The sequence below is a fragment of the Perca flavescens genome, chromosome 6, assembly GCF_004354835.1.
Source record: "Perca flavescens isolate YP-PL-M2 chromosome 6, PFLA_1.0, whole genome shotgun sequence".
Taxonomy (NCBI): domain Eukaryota; kingdom Metazoa; phylum Chordata; class Actinopteri; order Perciformes; family Percidae; genus Perca; species Perca flavescens.
The window spans coordinates 30,177,100-30,198,485 of record NC_041336.1 but is presented as its reverse complement, the minus strand read 5'-3'; the positions used below and the strand labels follow the sequence as shown (position 1 = coordinate 30,198,485).

General features: G+C 43.1%; 1 protein-coding gene across 3 annotated transcripts in view; it reads left to right on the top strand.

Annotated features, from left to right (window-relative positions):
• The window catches only part of rspo2 (R-spondin 2), a 68,930-nt gene that overhangs the window by 21,771 nt on the left and 25,773 nt on the right, over positions 1–21,386 (top strand). For all 3 annotated transcript variants that reach the window (XM_028581353.1, XM_028581351.1, XM_028581354.1), the window contains 3 exons: positions 8,916–9,104; positions 19,500–19,643; positions 20,643–20,831. In XM_028581353.1, the coding sequence (XP_028437154.1) occupies positions 8,916–9,104; positions 19,500–19,643; positions 20,643–20,831 (522 nt within the window). The remainder of the gene's footprint in view (positions 1–8,915; positions 9,105–19,499; positions 19,644–20,642; positions 20,832–21,386) is intronic.

The following is a 21,386-nucleotide window of genomic DNA, read 5'->3' as shown; positions in this document are numbered from 1 at the left end:
CCGGTATGACCACTAGCTTATGTTGGCTATGTTAGCTAATGTTAACAAACTAATAACGCTATCTGACAAACAGTATTGAGTCAGTTTGCTGACTTTATGACTTTTGTCTGCGTTTGCTACTGTAACATAGCTAAGCTTTTAGCTAGTAACAGTAGTAGGGTGAATTAACGGTGATTGGGACAGTTTTGGAATTTTCATCTTGTGTACATTTTCTTTCCATTTATTTAAAGAATTTTCCCAACACATGATACATTTCTGTAATACTGAAGGTGTTAACGTTAGCTATCCATTTGCGGAGGAAAGAAGGTTCTATCACATTCCAAAGAGACGTGCCATACACTTTTGTGTAAACTGATCCAAAACCTTTTTTTATGTAACATTTGGGTGATTGGGACAGCACATCTTATTATTGATTTAGACTAGTGTAAGATAATTATTGCACAATTTGATTTCCATTACCCCCTGCATTTCAGGGTCAACCTCCTGTTTGATGCTTGCCCCGCCCACCTAGGTGATGTAACACCAATGAGGGCATACCATTTTGATTATGTGGTGTCACAGCTAGGGGTCAGCAAAAAAAAAAGGTTTTATTTTCACTTATCAGGAGAGATAATGAACTCAATATAGTTATGCTATCCCATTTTACCTTATGTCCCAATCACCCTTAATTCACCCTACTTTCTTTGCTAAACAGAAGTGTAGCATTTAGCCTTATCTTATACTTGTTACTCGTTTTACACGTTTTAGAGATAGTTTGACATTTTGGGAAATATGCTTATTGGATTTCTTGCTGAGAGTTTATATCTATTTCTAATTCTCACATGAAAAGTGCAATACCACTCTCACATCTGTACGAAAACATTTCTAGCAGAGCCAGCAGCGTTTAGCTTAGCTTATCATAAAGACGGGAGACAGGAAAGCAGCTAGCATTCCTCTGTCCAAATTGAAAACAAAATCCGCCTATTAGCACCTCTGATTAACAAGTTATTTCTCGATTGTTTAATCTGTACAAAAACCTTCATTTAAAAACGACAGTTCACCGCTACACCAGCAGAGACTCCAGGCAGTTACTGCTCCCGAGAATGGTCTCGATCTTCTCGTTGAACTCCAACTGGGCAAGAAATCAAATTTGCATATTTCCGAAAAATGCGTATAAGTATTCCTTTAACAACAAACACTTTGTTTGACGGTGATGTGGTCATCCAATGACTCAAATGTAGTTTTCTCACCTGCATGTGAACGTGTCCCAACCTGTTGAATCACACCAACGTAAATTACCTTGCGCTTCTGTTTTATTGTGTACTAAAAAGTGCAGCTTTAAATTGGCCCCCGTTTTCCAGTTGCCTGTTTGAACCACGGCTGCCTGTTTTACCCATTCACTATGTAAACCACCATCCTTTCAAGTGAAGGTTCAAATCTCTGTGCTGCCCGCCTCGCCCGGTGGATCTGTGTCAGTTTAGCCAAACTATTATGTCTGACAGCAAATGTGTTTGCTCAGTCTCATGCTGCAAAATCATTATAAGCAGCAGGACTGTCCTGAATTATAAACATGTGCTTACAGTATGATCTGTTAAAGTAAACCGGAGGAAAAAAACGTAGATCCTAAAACCTGACTATTTCCAGCTGGAAAGGAGTCGGAGGCAAGTCCAACATATTTTCTGCTAAATTGGAACAGAAATGTGCCTTTAGCGTACAGGCCCGAAGTACCCCCTCTCACCCTCTTCTGTTTTTTCTCCACAATCTTTGAGCTAAGTGCAACTTCCAGTTCCATGACAAATAAAGTCACGGGCCTGAAAAGCGGGCGGTTTGATTTCATTTTCCATGCACCAGCTTTTAACGAGCTTGAAACAATGTTGAGATGTAACAACGGCTGGTGAACTCTGAGTGCGAGGGTTGACATCGTCTGCTCTGCTGCCTTTTACAGCTACACCGTGTAAGCCTGGATGGTTAGGGGGGTTTGAACAGAGATCCAGAAAGCCCCCGTTGCTTCTCACGGTTCAGTCCGCCGCCCGTCGGCTGATGGCTGCGGTGCTGCTCTGTCCCGTATCTGCCCTTTCTCTCTGCCAAGCTTTCTCTTTTTCCTCTAAAGTGGAGCAGCAGTAAGCTTATACCATCATATAGGGGGGGTGGACAATAAACAATAATTGTCTCAGTGCCACGAGGAAAGTGTATAATTCTGTTGGTGGATGTGATGCTTTCCACATGAGAGCACATATCTTTTTGACCTGCTGCTGCTATGCAACTCCAAAACTTGAGGTTTGCCATCGCTGCCTCTTCATATGGCATTTATAGTTAGTGTCTATGTAGTGAATAACTTTTTTGTCGTGTCACGTGATGAACTTTCTCATAGACTGCACTGTAAGTGCCTTTACCAAACAATGGACAGTGTGGCTGCTGGTAAGTTGCATTCACAGGCTGTATTATTAGATTTACATACCAGGGGCCCTCGGAGAAATGGAGGCGAACTGTGAGAATAGAAACAGTTGTATTTTAATATAAGCTCTTGTCCTCCCCTTCGCCGGGTTTGGAATTCACTGCTGCGTTATGATATTCATTGCCTCAAGTCTGCTGCACTTCCAGATCAACTTATTAGTAAATCAAGACACAACTTTTATCCAGTTTCTATCCTTTGCTATCGTTCTCCATTTTGTGTGGTTTGAAATGATGTGTGACAGATAAACTAGGGTCACATCAGAACAACCATCTTGATTGCCTTTGTTTTATACCTCTGTGCCCTGTGGACACATTTTGGTTTATGTCTAATGCTCCAAATAACGTGACCATTTCACGTACTGCCATGAGACTGGATCGAATGCTCAACTATGGGTGACCCGCTGCACTCACTTTGGGTTTTTACAGGGGAACGAAATCAATAATCCTAATAAAAGTAGGGGTTGCAGGTTAGAGAAGTGATGACTGGATGGGGTTTGGTCTCAAAGAAAATATCGTTGATGCTCGTCGACAAGTCTGTGATTAATCGAAGCAGCTGAGAGGTGAGAAAGAGGCATGTATCCCCTTTTTTAAAACCATTTTTAATTTTAATACGGCAGACCACAAATAATCCATGTGAAAGCAACATGAATGTGAATGTTGGATTGGATGGATTAGTTCATCCCATTTTGTCCATGAAACATTACACATAGGGAAAGCTACTATTTGAATAAAAAATCAGATACGGTCCAGTTTGTATTTTACACCTCTGACATGATGGATGTGATAAAGTAGGTTTATATTATACTATATTTCTAATAATATAATGCATTTTCTTTATGTTATTCTTTAGCATTATAATAAAATTGTCAAATTTAAAGAGCTGAAAAATGGTTCCAAAGTATCAGTTTTCAGCAGCGCGGGCTCTAAAACGTTTTTTTTTTTTTTTTTTTTTTTTTATCGAAGTCAGCTCACAAGAGCCCACATCAGTGAAACCGTACGTTAGAATGTCTTCTTGTTCTCATTTTAAAGTTCGGGGCTCTAAAAGAAACACAAAAATTATGTGCAATTTGCCTTGTTAGGGTTTCGGGTTGCAGCAAGTTGGAATGGGTCAATGTGAATGATTTCATGGGTAACGGTAGGTGAGTGGAAGGCAGGAAGTGAGACGGCTGTGGGATGGAACCCTCTGTATATGTGGAGGCTTTTGGCAGCCTCCAGCGCAGTCTGTCACGCTTGCTTTGGACTCATAAAAACGTACCTGAGACAGAGTTTGGGTTTCTGCTGGATCTTACTGCGACCCTAATTGCTCCTGAGCTGCTTCAGAACAAACCTCCCAGCAAGCCTGCGGCTGTAGAATGAAAGCGCTACGCTCCAAACATGCTGTCATTCTTCATGTTGTGAGCTCGACTCTTTCGCCTGAATGAAAGATCAAAACGTCACCTGAACATCCTAGATACTTATCAATGAATATCTGCAAGGCCGTTTCACTGAGTAATGCTATTTCATGGTCTTAATTGTGATGTTCTTATTAAAAATTGTCTCGGTGTTTGGGGTAGTAAACGTATTCACTGTTTTTTGGCGAAAGTTAGATGAGAAGATCCACACCACTCTCACGTCTATTGGCCTACATACTACGTAGCTGACGCTAGCAGCATAAATACCAGAAACAGGGGAACAGCTAGCTTGACTCTGTTTAAGGTAACGAAATCCGCCTACTAGCACCTCTTAAACTCACTAAATAACACATTTCATGTAATTTGTTTAATATAAAACAACACTTAGTTTTTTTCACGGAGCCAGGATGATTGTTTTCCTGTTTCTAGATTTTTTTTTCTAAGCTAAGCTAACAGGGGGGGGGCTGGCTGTGGCTTCATATTTACACACGGACATAAGGGAGGTATATCTTCTTCATCTAACTCGCGGCAAGAAAGCGGCCCAAAAAGTTGAAATATTCTTTTAAGACCTGCACAAAAATGTGTTGCACAAAATCATCCTCAGTCAAGCTGTCACAATATATTGTTGATGTGTGAGAACGAACATAATGAAGGATCCTTCATGTGGTTCTTGTACAAGAGCAGCAGCTTTATAGCAGCCCTCTGCCCTGTAGACATGACACATTGTGGCACTTATTAAGTCTTTGTGTTTAAAGGTTCTTGCAAAAGCTTCTTCAGTGATGGACCCTGTCTTTTGTAAATACAATACTTAAGGCTTAGAGGGATCCACAGTTAGCTGTCAGAAGTGGGAACTGCGGATTTGTTTTGTTTCACGTAATATGTATTCTGTGGTTGAAACCGTAAACGGCATCGGTTTATCGTGTGCAGGGGGTGCCACTTCGAATGGCGTGTACGCTCCTCTACTGTCTCCAAAAACACGTATGGTAAACCTGGTATCTCTAATTTCACGAAGACCACTTCCTGCGTGGCTTTTCGATGTGCCTGGGTCACTTTGGTTTCAACGTGACTGACAGAAGAAACGCTAGAAGAGCCGAGGCATTACGTGATTTGTGGGGAAAGAAGAAGCCATAGAGCGCAGTTCAACATGTGTCAAACGCGGTTATCAGTCGGGAGGACTGGGTTTGGACATGTCTGCTGTTTGAGAAAATAAGACAAATGAAACAATCTGCAAAACAAAAAGCACATCCATAACTCAGAACACATTCCCCAGCACACTAAACACGATGGTCCTGCCAAATTAGGTTAAGCTGCAATGATCTATAGAGACTTCAGAACTAACACTTTACCCATTTCCCTTTGATTTTCTCCTCTTCAGTGCCACTTTAAAACATGGCTACTACATGCTTTGGCAAACTGTTTTCAATTTTCATGCCAATAAAGCACCCTGTGGTAAAGATTTTTAAGCCTCTTCTGAATACTTTTTTTCAACAGTCTCAGTTCTGCTGTAAAGACGATACTCTTATATTTCTTCTAGTCTCAAAAATCATATTCACATGTATATTCTTTAAGAATGGCTGAAATCTGCTGGCGGTCGACAGATTGGTGTAAAGTGCGCTAGACGTTATGCCGGTAGTGTAGGACGAGAGTTGGACAGCGCTGCTCCAGACACTGTGAATTGTGGCCTCCTTCCTGACATACCTGTGGCCTGAACCTCCAAACCTTTCCACAGACACACACACACACACACACAAGCTAATCTCCCAAGATCAGCACCAAAAGAGTTTCTCTGCACCGTGTACAGCCTTTCCTTTCCCCCCTTTTTCCCTCCCAATCGTACGCTAATTCCAGGATGTGGGATCTGCTGCGTTCAAACGGCGCGTGATTATGTTGTCCTCAATCAGCGTGCATTGCGAGATTAGCAACCAGCAAAACAAATGTTTGACAACAAAGAGTGAGCTGGCTTTTTTGAGCCGCAGTCATAAAGAAACTTTTCAGTGACTGTAATGTCTCTGCTGATTGACTGGCCAATGATCTAAGATAACCACAGGCCCTGGCTTTATTTTTCTATTATTGTTAGGATAGTATTGTTAGCACTCTGTCAATAGTTGTAGAGTAGAGCACACTCATAACAGACTGGGGAAATAAGCTTTCCAGCTTCACAGTTCTTTGCTTTTGCCAAGTTGGCTTTTCCTTCCTGTCAGTGTTGTATTCAAGTTTGGCGAGGGCAGAGAGAGTAAATGTGACCAAGCTAATGTGAATGTCAGTTTGCTGTAAACACATCCAGATTGTATATTCTACAGAAATATATGTTTAAGTATGAGGTTAGGTCTAATGTTGCAGTTTAGTTTTACTGAATGGAAGGACTGACAGAAATATGAGCTATATTTTAGAAATTACGTTTGTGGTGTTACCTGAAACATTTTGAATACAGCTGCAACAGTTTGGTTTTTTTAAAAACAAAATCGACATTTACTATCGTTTCAATTTAATATAAGTAATTAATATTAAGTAGACCTATTTCAATTTTATGTGTGATAATACATAAATAAAGGCCGGCACATTATTTGAGCAATTCCTGCAAGGCATATGATTTAAAAACTATATCCTAAAATTCAAAAACAGCTTTACATTTGACATACTGTACTTAGTTAAAGGCCAGTTGTAAACTTGATAAACAGCTCCTGTGTCCACCAAGTAGAGCCAAGTGACTCTGAAGAAGCTGTACTGAATTGAGAGACAACCCGCATTGGCACAACTGAAATAGGAAATAATATCTTAGATATTGGATTGTCAGTTGAACATAAGACACAATTTTCCATCTGAGATTTGGAACGGCCAATTCTGTCTTTTCTCCTTCATGTCTTATCGAGCGAGTGCCGACTGGAGATGAACAATCACCAGTCTGCGTGATGAATAGGCTTGGAGCGCACTTCCTGGCGCTGCTGTGATCGATGGGGTGTCGCTGTAAACCTCATCCCTATAGACCATCAGAGACACATTCTGATTCGCACTTAATCTTACTTCCATCCACTCCGGCTTCAGGAAAACGAGTGTAGTTTGGCAGAGCCAGCATACCTCTCTGAAGATCGTCTCCCAGCACACCAACAAAAGAAATGAAAGAAGATGAGTCTGACATTCGCTGACTGATTTTTACATGATTACAAACTGATGCCTGCACTGGGCCCACTTAGCGCTCACGTTCGTCTGGGTGAATCTGTTCGGGAGAAATCTAATATGCTGATGAATCCGCGGCCAGGAACGCATGCATGCTCTGCTTTGTCTCTCAGGATTTGTCCACTTTGCTGCACAGTGTTTTATTAAGCGTTGTGGTAGGTCGCTCAGTTTGAGCGACGCTGTTACGCGGTCCCTGCTTGTGATATTTAAGACTTGGCTTCGCTCAACTGTAGTGTCTCTCGTTTGGAGAGGTTGGATTCGCCCAAGGACATTTTCCTGTAAACGGGACGCTAAGGAGTTTACATTGAAAGTCACTTATTGTGGAATGGACTGTCTTGTTACTGGCTCCTTTGTCTTCCGCAGGCAACTCGAGCCGAGGCCAGAGCCACTGCGGTTTTGGGGGCTTTCATCGGCTGTCTCAACAAAATCGTTCAAGAGGCCAGCTCTGACCAGAATTAATGCAATATTCACATTCATAACCAATCAGCATTCGAACGGCGAGAGGGGAGCCAGAGTTTGTATGAATGACAAATTGTTGAATTGGACATATTTACTATGAGTTAGAGAACATCCTGCTGATATATCTATTATGGTTGTTTTGGTTTCATTCTTGTACTCGGCTTGTATTCTACTGGTCAGCCCTCCCACAGTTGAGTCTGTTGCCTCGAGTTCATCCTGTCTTTGTCATCAGGGGTAAAGTCCGGGTCATCCACACAAGAGGGATGATACAACGATCTAAAAGAACTTTGCTTTTCTGTAACTAGTGCAAAATAAACAGCCTCCTCAACCACAATGCTAGATCCAGCTTCCAATGTGGCTGTAGCGAAAAACTAACCATAGCGCTTTAAACATTGCTACATTCTCTTTGGCCCTCTACACATGATGAGCTATAGGAGCTATGTTCACTGTAGCATAACCCTAACCCTAACTGTAATTGGGTTTACGTCACCATCATGCACAAGGCAGCAGGAAACTGCCAGGAAAATTGAATAACAAAATGAGCCAAATGTTAATTTAACGCACCGTATTTAAATTTAGCATAGATGTAGGCAGTCAATAACTGTCCTTCAGAGCAAGAGATGGATTTCAATCTGAAGATCAATAAAGGATGGGTGCATTCAAACTTTCTTATCCTTTTTGGCGATCACTGGTCGCTTTCATGTTACGTCACAGTAGATGGTCATCTCACATGTTGCTTATTTGAAGGTATATTGAGCACAGTGGTGAGGTGTAAAATGCAAGCATTGTGCAATGCCTAGAAGTTTGGTGCTCTCCTGATAGGAAAACAGTGAAAAGCATGTGTGTGCCTTAGCATAGTTTTGAAGCCAGATAGTTTGTAGGTTTTAATTTATTTGTTGGGCAACTTTTTGTCAATGTATAGTACGTACTATGCTCGAAAATTTAATGCTGCATGTCGTCCAACCACGTCTGAAGGCAAACGTGTTTAAAGCTGTTCTAAACAATCCCATTCGAAAGGGTAAAAATCCTGCCATCATAGAGATTGGTGAGATATGATGATCATTCAAATTCAGATAACTGCACACACTTTGGACAATCTTTCCTCAAAGGCATTCGAGCACTCAAACGGCACTCATTTGTATGTATGACATTTTTGTAAAGAATGAAATAGAGGGCGTGAAATACAAATTCTAATCTTGTTTTCTCACATGCGTACACCTGGCTACCTGCTGCATGAAGCTGGCATGCTTATCGGATTTTTGTTTCAGAAAGTTACAAAAAATTGTTGGAGGGGAGCCCCAAGTCAGCATCAAAAACGTGTGTGGAGGCAGGTGGTTTCAGATCGACCATTTAATGAGCACTTTGGTCGAAGCATACTGACGGTGACAACTTTACGTATGTACTTCCATCTTTTTATCACCTTTGTTGTTTGTTCACTCTTCTGTGTTTGTCCTGCAGCTAGCTATGGAGCGTACCCCATCTGTAAAGGCTGCTCGGTGTGCTCCAGGGACAACGGCTGTGTAAACTGCCAGCCCAAACTCTTCCTGTTTTTGCGGAGAGAGAGGATGAGGCAGTATGGGGAGTGTCTTCACGACTGTCCAGCCGGATACTACGGCATGCGCAGCCCTGAACTCAACATGTGCTCCAGTAAGTACGATCAACTTTAACCCCCCCCCCAGTCTCCCTCACACTCCACCACATACCCCTACCCCTCAATCTCCTACACCGCTGACTTTTCCCGAACAACCCCACCACTCCATTTTCCCCTTTTTCCCATAACACATGATTTATTGTCAACTATCCAGAGGAGACACACATACCTCACAATTTGAACGGCTCATCTGTTCACACAGGTGGATGTAAATAGTGAAGCCTTGTCTTAGCAGTGTCTCCCTTGGGATTAAACAGTGAACTCCAGCTAGTATTAGCACTGTTTCTCATTTCTCTTGAACACTCCCTTTACACCTACAATACTAAACTTCCTACAGTCACGATGATGTTTGAAAGCATAAAACCCAGGTGCAAATGCAACCAAGATGCAGGCAAGATTCGGCCAAACCTACTCCAGAGACTTGTATCGTCACATTAAAATGTAAAAACCAGGCCTTTTGGCCATCATCTGAACTACAAAGATTATTAGATATTCGCATTAGAGCATGAAACTTCTTTTGTTGACTGCCTGCAAGGGCTTGTGGGTTGAGACTTTCACCAGACAGTGTCATTTCTTGGCAGCCAAAAGTAGTTTTTGACTCCGAACAGAAAGCCAGTCACAACTGACGTGTCCAGATTCTTCACCATCAACTGTGCGTTCATTGAAGTTTGATAAGAATAAAACCAAAACATAATGTATTTCAGGAACTGTGATGAGCAACACAGGGGGCCCCCCCAGGGAACAGTCTCCTCCCCCTTCCTGTTCACCACACAGAGTCAATGTGGCAAAATATGTGTCAAACCATTTTGAAGTATTGTGGTGCTGCAGAGACGTTCCAGCCTACAAATCATATCCTACCCTACAGACAAAGAAAAAAAATCCTTGCAGAAATTACACTATACTAATTTAATTTATAATTTTTTTTTATCTTCTAATGAAAATGAGAACAATGATATCGTGAATCATAGCGCAATCGCATATCAGTCAAAATAATCGCAATTAGATATTTTCTTCATATCGTGCAGCCCTACCCCTGTATCCATCATGGGGAGGATGTTGAGGTGGCTCACTCCTATATTACCTCAGAGTGCACCTGGATGACAAGGCTGCACAGAGGCCCCCTACAAGAAGGGTCAGAGCCAGCTCTACTTCCTGCGGAGGCTCATAGGCTTAAACGTCTGCAGCACGATGCTGCAGATGTTCTACCAGTCTGTGGTGGCCAGTGCCAATCTTCTATACTGCCATGTGCTAGGGACGGAGCGTGAGGGCGAGGGACTTAAAAAGCTAGTCCAGTGATTGGAGGAGGAGTTGAGCTGGACTCTCTGGAGGTGGTCACGGAGAACAGGATATTGTCCATGTTTGGTTATCATCCTGAACAACGTCTCCCAACCCCTCCGCGACATAGTGGTTGAGAAGAGGAGCGTCATCAGCCAAAGACCTAAACCCCCAAGGTGTTCCACCGAGCAGCACATGGGGGGGCCGGCGGCCATCAAACCTTTTAATTCATCCCCACAAAGAATGGACATCATTGGACTGGCAGGCTGCTCGATTCCTTCTGGACTCAATCAGTAACTGTAACTGGACTCATATTTACATTCTCTGCAACTTTTTGTACAAATAACTTTTAATAAGCACATCCAATGAATGAATGAGTTGTCCTAAAGTATCTATCTATCTATCTATCTATCTATCTATCTATCTATCTATCTATCTATATATATCATGTGTAGCAAAGCATTAACCCTTAACATTATTAGTGTATTCATGCTCAAACACTCACTTTTAATCACTTTGTTTCAGCGATAAAATCAAGATATTTTGCTTTTCACCATATGTTTTTGTGGAAAATACTGTTTTGGTTTTAATAACTTGAAACAGACCACCCCTTCGCTCTCACACACTCTAAATTATGGTTTATACTATTAAAAAAAACTCCAAACAATGACATCAAAAAATTGATGTGCTCTCATGATTCTCGTTAAAGAATAACTCTAAAATCCAATTAATGAAATGTCTCCCTTTCCTCCTCATGTAGCACCCTGTTCTCATAACCTTATTTTAACATGGAATATGCTCAAAGAGAGAGAGCAAGAGTCTTTATAGCTTTACACCAAGCCCAAGGTGTTGGCTGAGTGTTTCATATAAAAAAACAGAGAGGAACTTGAACTCATTTGGTTCCCTGAGCCAAACTCCTGACAGACGCAAGCCCCAGAGGAGGGTGTCCGGACCTTTAGGCCCAATAATGTGAATATTTAGCAACCGCAGAAAGAAAACTGCTTAACCAGTCACTGCCGACCAATCACTGCAAGTACATCCGCTGGTCCATTTGATTTAGAAAATAAAAGCAAGTTAAAGCTGCACCAGCTAACTTTGGATGTTGGTAATTTATATGGTTTAGAAAATGAATTCAATTCAATTTTATTTATAGTGTCAAATTACAACAGGGGTTATCTCAGGACACTCTACAGATAAAGTAGGTCTATACCACACTCTATAATTTACAAAGACCCAACAATTTCAATTTCCCACGAGCAATCATTTGGACAGTGTCGAGGACAAACTTCCTTTTTACAGGCAGAAACCTCAGACAGACCCTGGCTCTAGGGGGGGGTGGCCATCTGCCGCTGCCGCTTGGGACACAGAGACACTGTTGTAATTATAGCATTTGGCACGATGTGCTGTGGCACTTATAGTAATATAACTGACTAGAAATAATAGCTGTAGCAGTTCAGTACCCAGATATCTGGCAATTTAATGGCATGAGCATGTTCATGTTAAGTTGGACAAGCTGTGATTCTACATCAGTATTGGGTAGTAATGCATTAATTAGCACCTTGTTACAATGATGACTTTTTAAATGTAGCAGTGGAAGATGCATCTAACATAACAGTTGCTGATACCACAAATGCTCTGTTACCTCGATATTTTGGGGGTAGGCTTGTTCCTTAGCTTACCAGGAATTAGATAAAGGGTTTATATCCTCTCTGTGCATTCACTTGACAGGCCGTTCCGCTAGTAAGCAGGTGTGAGGATGTAGTTAGCCGCTAACAAGAAAAATGCGCCTCCAGCTGGAAAACTTCATTTACGTGCCGCGTGCTCTTAGCTGGCTTGCTAACTTTAGTCCCAGCAAGCCTACATTCAGGTATGGCTTGGTTTGGATCCGAGTTTTAGAGTGTGTGAACCCTGGTTTCACTGGGAGGTCGGAACTCACCCTATTTTTTATGACTCAGAGAATTGGAAAAGAAAGACATCTTGTTCTCTGGTACAATCCCCATGCTGGGTGAATTTTGACTTTAACGGATCTTGATGTGCGGCAAGTTAATCTGAATCTCTCTCCGTACAAACTGCTCATAGAACAACATCTTGTATTGTCACATAACATCAGATCTCAAAGTGAGACCTACTTTGATGTGATCGCTGCTTCAGTCATGGCACTCTAATCCAGTTTCCTATTTGAGCCTCATTCTCAGCTGCGCTCCGCATGTCATTTTCGCTAAACAGTTCACGTCCAACCTCCATAAGAGGATATTTTGGAAGCTGATTGTCGGGTCAGTGAATATTTTTTGTGAATTGAAACAGGCAACTGGTACGCAAGAGCTCAAAGGCACGGTGGACAAATGAGGGTGAGGGGTTCTCCCCCGATGTGGTCAGAGCCGCTGGGTGCTCCTGGTTTCCAAAGAGGCCTGAAACGTGGCATTACGTCTCTGTTATCATGAGCTTTTTAAACACAGGCTCTGAAATCACTTAGGGAGCAGCTGCGTATTATTACCCCAGTTTTTCTATGTGATCTTATCTCATTCAAGAATATTTTTTGTGGACTGCCTGTGTAAAGGAAAACAAGCAAAGCAAGCAAGAGGCTTGTACACCTCGATTGCTGAAACTTCACTTTCACTTTTTCTGAAGGGTCTCCTGAGGCTTGTGACAGAGAGAGCCATGGGTGGAGAGAAGGGATGAACTCACTCTTCTCTAGCAATATTATGGAGTTTGACGCAAGGCAAGTCACACAGATAGTTTGACCGATAAGAAGCTTAAGGCCAGTGCACTATTATTATTGAAATGTACATATATAGGCCTAAATATATATAACCCTAACCCTAATTTTTAAACTTCCCAAACAGCATTTAACTAACATTTTTAAGTATTTCTTTTCAGCACCATGGGTGGGCTGTAGCTTATCTTAGCATACACTGGGCCCCCTAAACTCTGGACAGGTCATCAGTTTATCACTGGGCTAAATCATTAGCTGTGTGATATCTTCACCATTAACATTTTTTGCCAGTTGTTCGCCATGTGTTGAAGTAAGATGTCACAGTTCAGACTGTAAGTAGGGGTGTTGTGATTTTGAATGGAAAAGATAAGCTTTCGACTTTGACTATTGAAATCAAGAGCAGGATCGGTGAGTCCCCCAGTATTTTCTTTTCTCTCTGATTTTAAATCAACCTCCATTAGCTTATTTCTTTTAAGGTTAGTCCTCTAAAAGACCCACCAGTATGGGCCTCATCCTTTAGGGGATAAACTGTGACCCCTGAATTGGGACACAGCTATAGTTATCACAGTCTCACCTTAACTCACCTAAAAATTTGATTCCAACCTGCGGCTCTTTGCTGCATGTCATTTCCCCTTCCCTCCCCTTTTATGCCCAAAAAATAATGTTAAAAACTTGAACAGAAAATTATGGAATATTGTACTTTTTTGTAATGAAGAGGTACAAAGAAAATGAAATATTGGATTATTTTCAGTTGTGCAATTTGCAAAGAAATCTGCATTCATGCTGGTTTTGGTTAGAAAAACTTCAAAAAAGTTTATTGCATTCAGGACTACTTGAGAAACGATGCTTCGCTTGATGAATTTAAAATGTAAGGCTCACTTTTCTGGGGTTTTCTCTACACTGCAGAGAAAATAACTCCATAATTAGAGCCAACAACAATGGGAACTATACTTTCCGCAACATAACATAACTGGAAGCCCATTTACAGCTACACTTCAGCTAGACCTTCATAGAAGCCAGTTTACTGAGATGTAGCCGTTTGTTAGCGATGCCTTTTTTTGTTGCATAATACCTTCCTGCATGTCCATATATTATGTTCCTGGGTCTCTGCTTTGTAAGAACTCCTTTCAGCAGCTAACAGACGTGTTGATATGAGCCATAAACCATATGCAGTAACCCAGTGTTATCCACAGGGGTTCTTATCAGCCGCCCAGAAGAGGCCCCACACCAGTGTCTGTGGGTGTCAACCCACTGCTCTGCAGGGGAGATTTGTAGCAACGGGCACACAGTGTGCTGCTTTATGTACAGCCAAATCTGTGTGAATGCGGTGCAGTCATGCTCTCGCCTCAGTCACATTTCATAATACCTCGGTTTTAACATACATTCCCAAGCCAAAGCGTATTCTGTCATTTTGTATCACACGCAAGCTCTCTGGCTGAAAGAATTATGAGCTGAAAGGCAACTATAAGAGCTGTCTTTTAAAAGTGAGAAAGTGTTGAGAGGGTTAGGCATTGGAGCAAGGCTGTATTCAAAACATCCTCCCTCAGGGTGTATTATGGACCCCCCACTGCTACACACACACATACACACTCTAGCCACCAACCCAGTTGCCTTATCCCACTGCAGGGGACTTTAAAAAACGCAGAAATCCCAGCTGTGTTCGCTGCCAACCAACAACCAGTCTGATCAAGGCCCAGGTTTGCCAATATCCTGGTGGTTTAAATATCACAGCTCCGTCAGTGCCAGCCTAATGTGCCACTAGGGACTGCTCTGTCAGAGGTAATTTCTTTGGATTGCCAATTGTGATTTATTTTTTACTGCATTTCTCGGACTGAGGAAATCTGTTACTAAATCCCATTGTTGTATTTCCCGCTGCTTTGTCACATTAAATTAGGGCTGGAAGTAGATATGCCTTTTCCAAGATCGTTTTAGTTTTAAAGTACATCATGGGAAATTGTTGGGTTGGAGGCGGATAAGAGCCATTGTGGGCCTCAGCCAAATTGGTACCAAGGCTGTATAAAGCAACTAACATGGATTTTGCAACCTTTAGTTGGCAGCGCTGACAGCCTCTCCATGTCTCTCATTCAAGTTCTATCTTTCTCACTCTAATTCTGAGCTTGTGGGTATTTCAATTGCACAGTCTTACCAACAAAAAGACCAGTTGCTTTTGGCCTCTGAGCCTTACCATGAACATTTAATCATCACAGCATTACTAACTGCTCTTTCACAATACAATGAATGGACCAAGCCCTGCCCCCAGGACATTGCAGCCAGTTGCAGAGTTGAATCGGGTTATTTCTCACAACTCTAATTGTGCATGCTATTGTGTGAGTGGAAGGGCTGTCTGTGCTTGACCACTGTCTGAAGCTTGGGCTGTCTGTGCGTATGCTGGAGCTGGCTGAGCAGATACAGGAGCAGATCCTGGTATATCACAGACTGTGTTCCTTGGAGAGAAGAAGCAAGGAGTGCCACTGACACATCTGTCATCGCAGTTCTCTCTCTGGGAGATGCTGATCGACAGGAACACCAACTCTGCTTCACCTAGCTTTACGCTGGCGCGCGGAGGAGCACCCAGGTGGAAAAAACTGTGCTGAAAGAGTTGGGAAGAACATGGCAGCTCTGGCCTTTGCCATGAACTCCTGCCATTCCGCAGCTCCACATGACATGGCTGGGTGGCAGCGAGCAAGCCAAAGCTTCCATGTCAGCCAAACCCAGAGCCTAGAGAGTAGGTCAGAGCTGTTCGACTCAGCTTTGGAGGCAAAGGATGGAAAAATAGGGCTTGTTTTCCCCCTCACACTGCCAGGCCTTTTTACGACATGGACACTCCTGCTGCGCAACATTGCTTCTGGTTAGCTTTCTGGGGGAGGCTGAGACTCTCTCAGTAGACTGATGATGAGGGGTCTCACAACCCACCTTCAGCTCAGATAACGTAAAAGACCCCGTCTGGAACAAGAGCGATTCATCCATCTTCACTTGATGATTGAGCACCCTTTCTTTACACGGTGAACATTCGTTTAAATAAATGGAGAGATTACACACGGTGCTGTCTGGCTGCGGAGGAACAGCAGTCGACTGAAGCTGACTTGAGGCTTTGAGGGTCCGTGATACAATCGGTGGGTTCCCTATCTAGACCACAGCTGGGGTACCAACTTCTGCCAAGAACGCGCCATTAGGTCACGAGTGACATTTAGTGACTCATCTCTCAACTTCAAATGCACTTGACATGCAAACCACATACAATTCAAGTGTAAAGTCAAACAAACAGCAAAAACAGTGATAGAGTTAAGCGTCATTTCCACACTTTCCATTAATTTCTACGTGCAATGCATTCTGGTAGCGTCGCGGGGACTTTGGAGAAGTGGGGCGTTCTCCTTCCGCTTCTCCTCCTCATTTGCATAAAGTTGAATCTGGGCTACTTTATGCAAATGAGGAGCAGGCAGCTCGGCTTAAAAACTCATGAAAATCTTATAAACTGACCGTTGTCCATCTGACATGAAGACGGATTCGGCAACTGCGTAGCCTATTTCTTGAATAAAATGTTTTCAGAAGCACATTTTTCTGAGACTTTTCCAAATGAGCCGCCATTATGGTCCATTTTTAAATCCGGAGGCAGACAGCCCCACGTGAAGCGTTCATCCAATCAGGTGCAGCCATCGGGGACGTAGGAGGGTGTAGCCCACTAGCGTGCAATGCCTGGAAGCAGGGCTATCCCTTCCGTGAAAATAAACAAAAAAACACATATTTGGACACGTACCATAACGGTGGTACTGTTCTTCACATCATGCATCCCTCCCGCTTTACCCGCAGCTTCTGAAATTCCCCTCAGAGCTGAAATCTAAGGCTTCTCCTCTTGTGTTCATAATATAGCTCACGGCCAGAACCAGGACGGGAGATAATGATGATAATACGTTTAAGTCCCAGGAACAGCGGGCCTTCAGTGGGATCTAATGACCTCATTATTTCTCATTAGTCTCCCTGAGGCACCTAGATGAAGATTTTAAAGGTGGTCCAGAGGTTAATCCTCCAGGGAGAATGAACCCGCTCCCCTGTATCAGTTTCTGGAGCTGCTTCACCGCCGACTTGGCCATTGATCAGTGTGGGAGCTTCTCCAGTGTCGCAGATAGCCCACGCTGTCCCAGATAACCTTTTTTATTGCCAGATAACTGGACAGAGGGATGAATGTCCGTCATAGTGATCCCTTCCTACCCACCTCGCTCTCTGATGACCCTCTGACCCTCCAGCTTTGACTCCCTGCATTCTAATTCCCATGGAGCTGGAGCCGCATTGATGTGTCATCCACCTCATCCATCTCACAGGGTGACATTATTACAAAACGTTCGATTTAGAAAACATTTCCGGGGCATTTGCACACTTGCCTTACATCTGAAACCGGCAGTGATGTTCGAATCAAAAAACCTTGTCAAGTGCTACTACTGCTGCAAGGATACAGTTTTTCAGACATCTGCGTTGCTCCTAGTTACTGTCAATAACTGAGGATTGCACAATAGCAAGCCCTAGTGCTTGAAAGTACTGCCAGATGTTCTTGTTCCCCACTCTTCCTCTTTTATTTTTTGTTTGCGAGCTAAAAGTCTCTCAGGTGATGACAGGCCTGGGAAGTGTGAACGGTAAACGACAGCTTTGTGCTTTCCAAATAGCTTGGTGATTAATTGGCCTGCTCTTTGTGTTGGGTTTGTCTCGTATCACCCAAAAAAAAGTGGATAACAGCTAAAAAAAAAACTAAAACTAGAAAAACAATACGCCAATATACCTCCCTTAGACTCACACATGCAACACCAAGATCTCCACAGCACTCCAGTGAGGTTCAAGACATATGTCGAGATGTGAGATTAAATTGAGCAAAATATAATACCTAGATGAGATAAATAATATCAGATGATTAAATGAATAACATGATGTGAGAACACAGGAAATTACCAAAGAGATCAGCAGTTTATGGTCAGTGTATCTACGGTTTTCAGAATGTGGAGTACAGCTACATTGCAGAGTGGGTCTATCTCCAGCCATATCTGATTGGTATGTGTGTGTTTCTGTGTTTCTGTGTGTGTGTGTGTGTGTGTGTGTGTGTGTGTGTCCATGGTTTGTTTAGACTGGTCGGGAAAGCGTGAGACCAGAGTGAGTGGGCAGAGGCCATACTTTAGGGTTCAAAGTGAAGCGGGGAGGGACCCCCTCGTTTCGGAGGAATGCCGAGGAGGAGGCCTGATGGTTAGCTGGAGATGGTGTAATTAAGGGGTGTGATTGTGAGAACCTTCCCTTCCCCGGGCCCTGCAAGGGTCACAGATAAAAGAGCAGCCCTCAGCCTCCGTCCCTCTCACATGTGGAAAATCACAGTAAGGCAGGTTTACGCGGCGAGACCGTGCGACACAAAATCAGAGGGGCGCACGACACCCTACCTGGGAAGCCCCCCCCGCGAGCGTTGGGTGATGGTGGCTGCAGGTTATAGATTGTGGTTCGCCGGCATTGGGAGCCTATTGGGAAATAGGGCCACATAGAGCTTTTGAGGAACGTCGTAAATTAGCCAGCTCTGGGAGGGCCCCCTTCTAATCATGTGGGCCTGTGCGTCTCCGTGTTGGTGTGGTTGTTGTAATTTGGCCCTGCCTGACGAGCTATTTGTAGAGTAAGAGCTTGATGACACATCGCCGTGCCTTTCTTTGCGAGCGCGGCGCTGTGTGTCATGCGCAGCGGCAGGGTGTGGCGTGGGAGGATAAGTGCGCCGTTGTGTTTGCCGACTGAATGCGTCAGCATTTGTTTGGCAATTAAGGTGACACGAAATGTCGTTGTCCCCCACGCCTCCCCACTCCTAACCAACCATTCCATATTTTTTAATCGTAGCCAGAACTGAAAGGATCCACACAGCAGGCAAGCACTGTGATCATGAGCCATCATAATGAAAACCCGACTTTCCAATATTCCTCAGTTATGGACACAGACACAGATTGGAGCAATGTGGAGTGATTGGATAGCATAGTAGGACACTATTTAGAGCCCTAATGGGGTGTATTCTTCTGTCGCAGCACACCATTAGTTGAAAACATGTGAGCTCGTGTGTTAGTACACTAGTGCAATTTGTTGGAAGAGGTCAGCGTGACATAATCCCTCACTGTCTCCGCTGTTGTGTTTTCACACAGTTGACTTTTTTCTCACTCTAAACAAGAACAGGAAGATGAAAAATAAAATATCTGTCAGGCGAAACACGCTCGCTGAAATACACTTGAGCCCCGGAGAGAAATGATTCACGGGGCATCGGCGGCGGCGGCCTTTTTTTTGCGGGCTAATCCTTTGAAGAACCCCCTTTCCCCAACCCCCTTTGCTTTCTATCAACTCCAGATGAGAGAGTTGCTCAGACTCTGATGATTCTCTTCTTCCTCTCTCCTTCTTCCTCCAGGGTGCAGGATAGAGAACTGTGAGTCCTGCTTCAGCAAAGACTTCTGCACCAAGTGCAAGTCTGGCTTTTACCTACACAACGGGCGCTGCTTTGATAAGTGCCCCGAGGGCTTCGCCCCGCTGGAGGAAACCATGGAGTGCGGAGGTACGTGAAGCAACACAAATATGTCAACTAAAAAAAAAATGAAATAAAATCAAGATCAAGAGAGTGAGCAACATTGTCTTTTACACCTTTCTTTACCTGTACACAGTATTTATAACTTCTCACTTGGCTTGCTAATTTTGGACTGAAAAACAAGCAGTTTCTGGTTTCTTTATTTATTTAAAAAAAAAAAATTTCCCAACAATAAAATTATAAAATACGCCAAGTGTGTTGAAAAACAATACATGCAAAATTTCCAAAAAGGATCGTGGACGAAGCAGAAGCTTGTTATTTTTCCCTGCCTTTATTCAACTCTCATTCCTGTACACATTATATATTACATATGTCATTATATATTCATTGCAAGATAACAAATATACAGTCATTTTAAACACCGCAACCCATCCCTCTATACTCACCGGTCCCAGTACAGTCAGTACGACAACCCACACCCACAATTAGCCTCTCTTCATCCTCATATCCTTTTAATAAAGGGTTTTTATACAACTTGTTAATGTTTGTGCAATGTTTTAGCACCTGCTCCGAACCACTCCACAAACTCACCCCACAAATAGTGACGTTTTTAAAGTAGAGTAATCTTAGATTATACCCACCCTGCTTTTCCATAAACATTAGTTTGTAAATTTCCCAGAAGTAGATTATTTCCTGCTTTGAACGTGATTCGTGCCATCTTAAATTGGACCTGCTCAGTCAACTTCAGTATATGTGACTTAAAGAATAATGGATCTGTCTGTTCCAGATATCCAACGTTATTGACGATTCTGATTGCTCTCTTTTGTATATATGTGCATATAACGACTGTAGGTCGGTTTGGTAGGTGTCTCCCAGTTGAACTGGGGCCACACACAAATAGGTTATAGCATCCCAGTAAAGCTCCTTCGCCCTGTATTAAAGCTTGACCTGGGGTCTTTGAGTTGCCTCTAAAAATTGCACTCCGCCGTGGGTTCACTTGCACATCCCTGTTTCTGTGTGTCTCCACAGAGGGCTGTGAGGTGGGCCAGTGGAGCGAATGGGGAGCCTGCACCAGGAGAAACAAAACCTGTGGCTATAAGTGGGGTCTGGAGACCCGGACGCGGCACATTGTAAAGAAACCACCCAAGGACACAATACCCTGTCCCACCATCGCTGAGTCCAGGATGTGCAAAATGGCCATGAGGCACTGCAGGAGAGGTAAGGATGTTATACAGCCATATGTTAATGTGTGCCAGAGAGATATTCTGTCAGCCGGTCCAAACTCCATCCATGTTCACTTCAAAGTTTACACTACTCTGGTGAATATTAAAGAAAACAGCCCACTTATTCCATTGGAGAACTGTTTCAACCCATCTCAGAGTTCCACCTGTTTCATGTAACCTTTGTACCTTCCACTCAGCCTTGTTGTTTTTTTACCGTCTGTGTTTTTGAGGTGCATAGTGGCGTTCCTATGCACGAAATATCAGTATTTTTCCATGGAGGCCTTGTTCGAGCCAGCTCTTTTTCTGAGGTATATTTTTCCCCCCGTCTCTCCCATCTCCTTTCCTCTCCTCAGTGGAATTCTTCAAAGTACGGACTGCAGGTTTCCTCAATGGCCGTCTCTGTTTTCTCCCATCAGCCTGAGAGATATTTGCGGTGCACACAGCATGTATGTCAGGCCATTAAATGAGAAGTCAATTCTGGAATTTCTCTCTGTGTGAATACAGCTAAGGGAAATATTTTTTTTCAAAAAGTAAACCGTTTCTCTCAGAC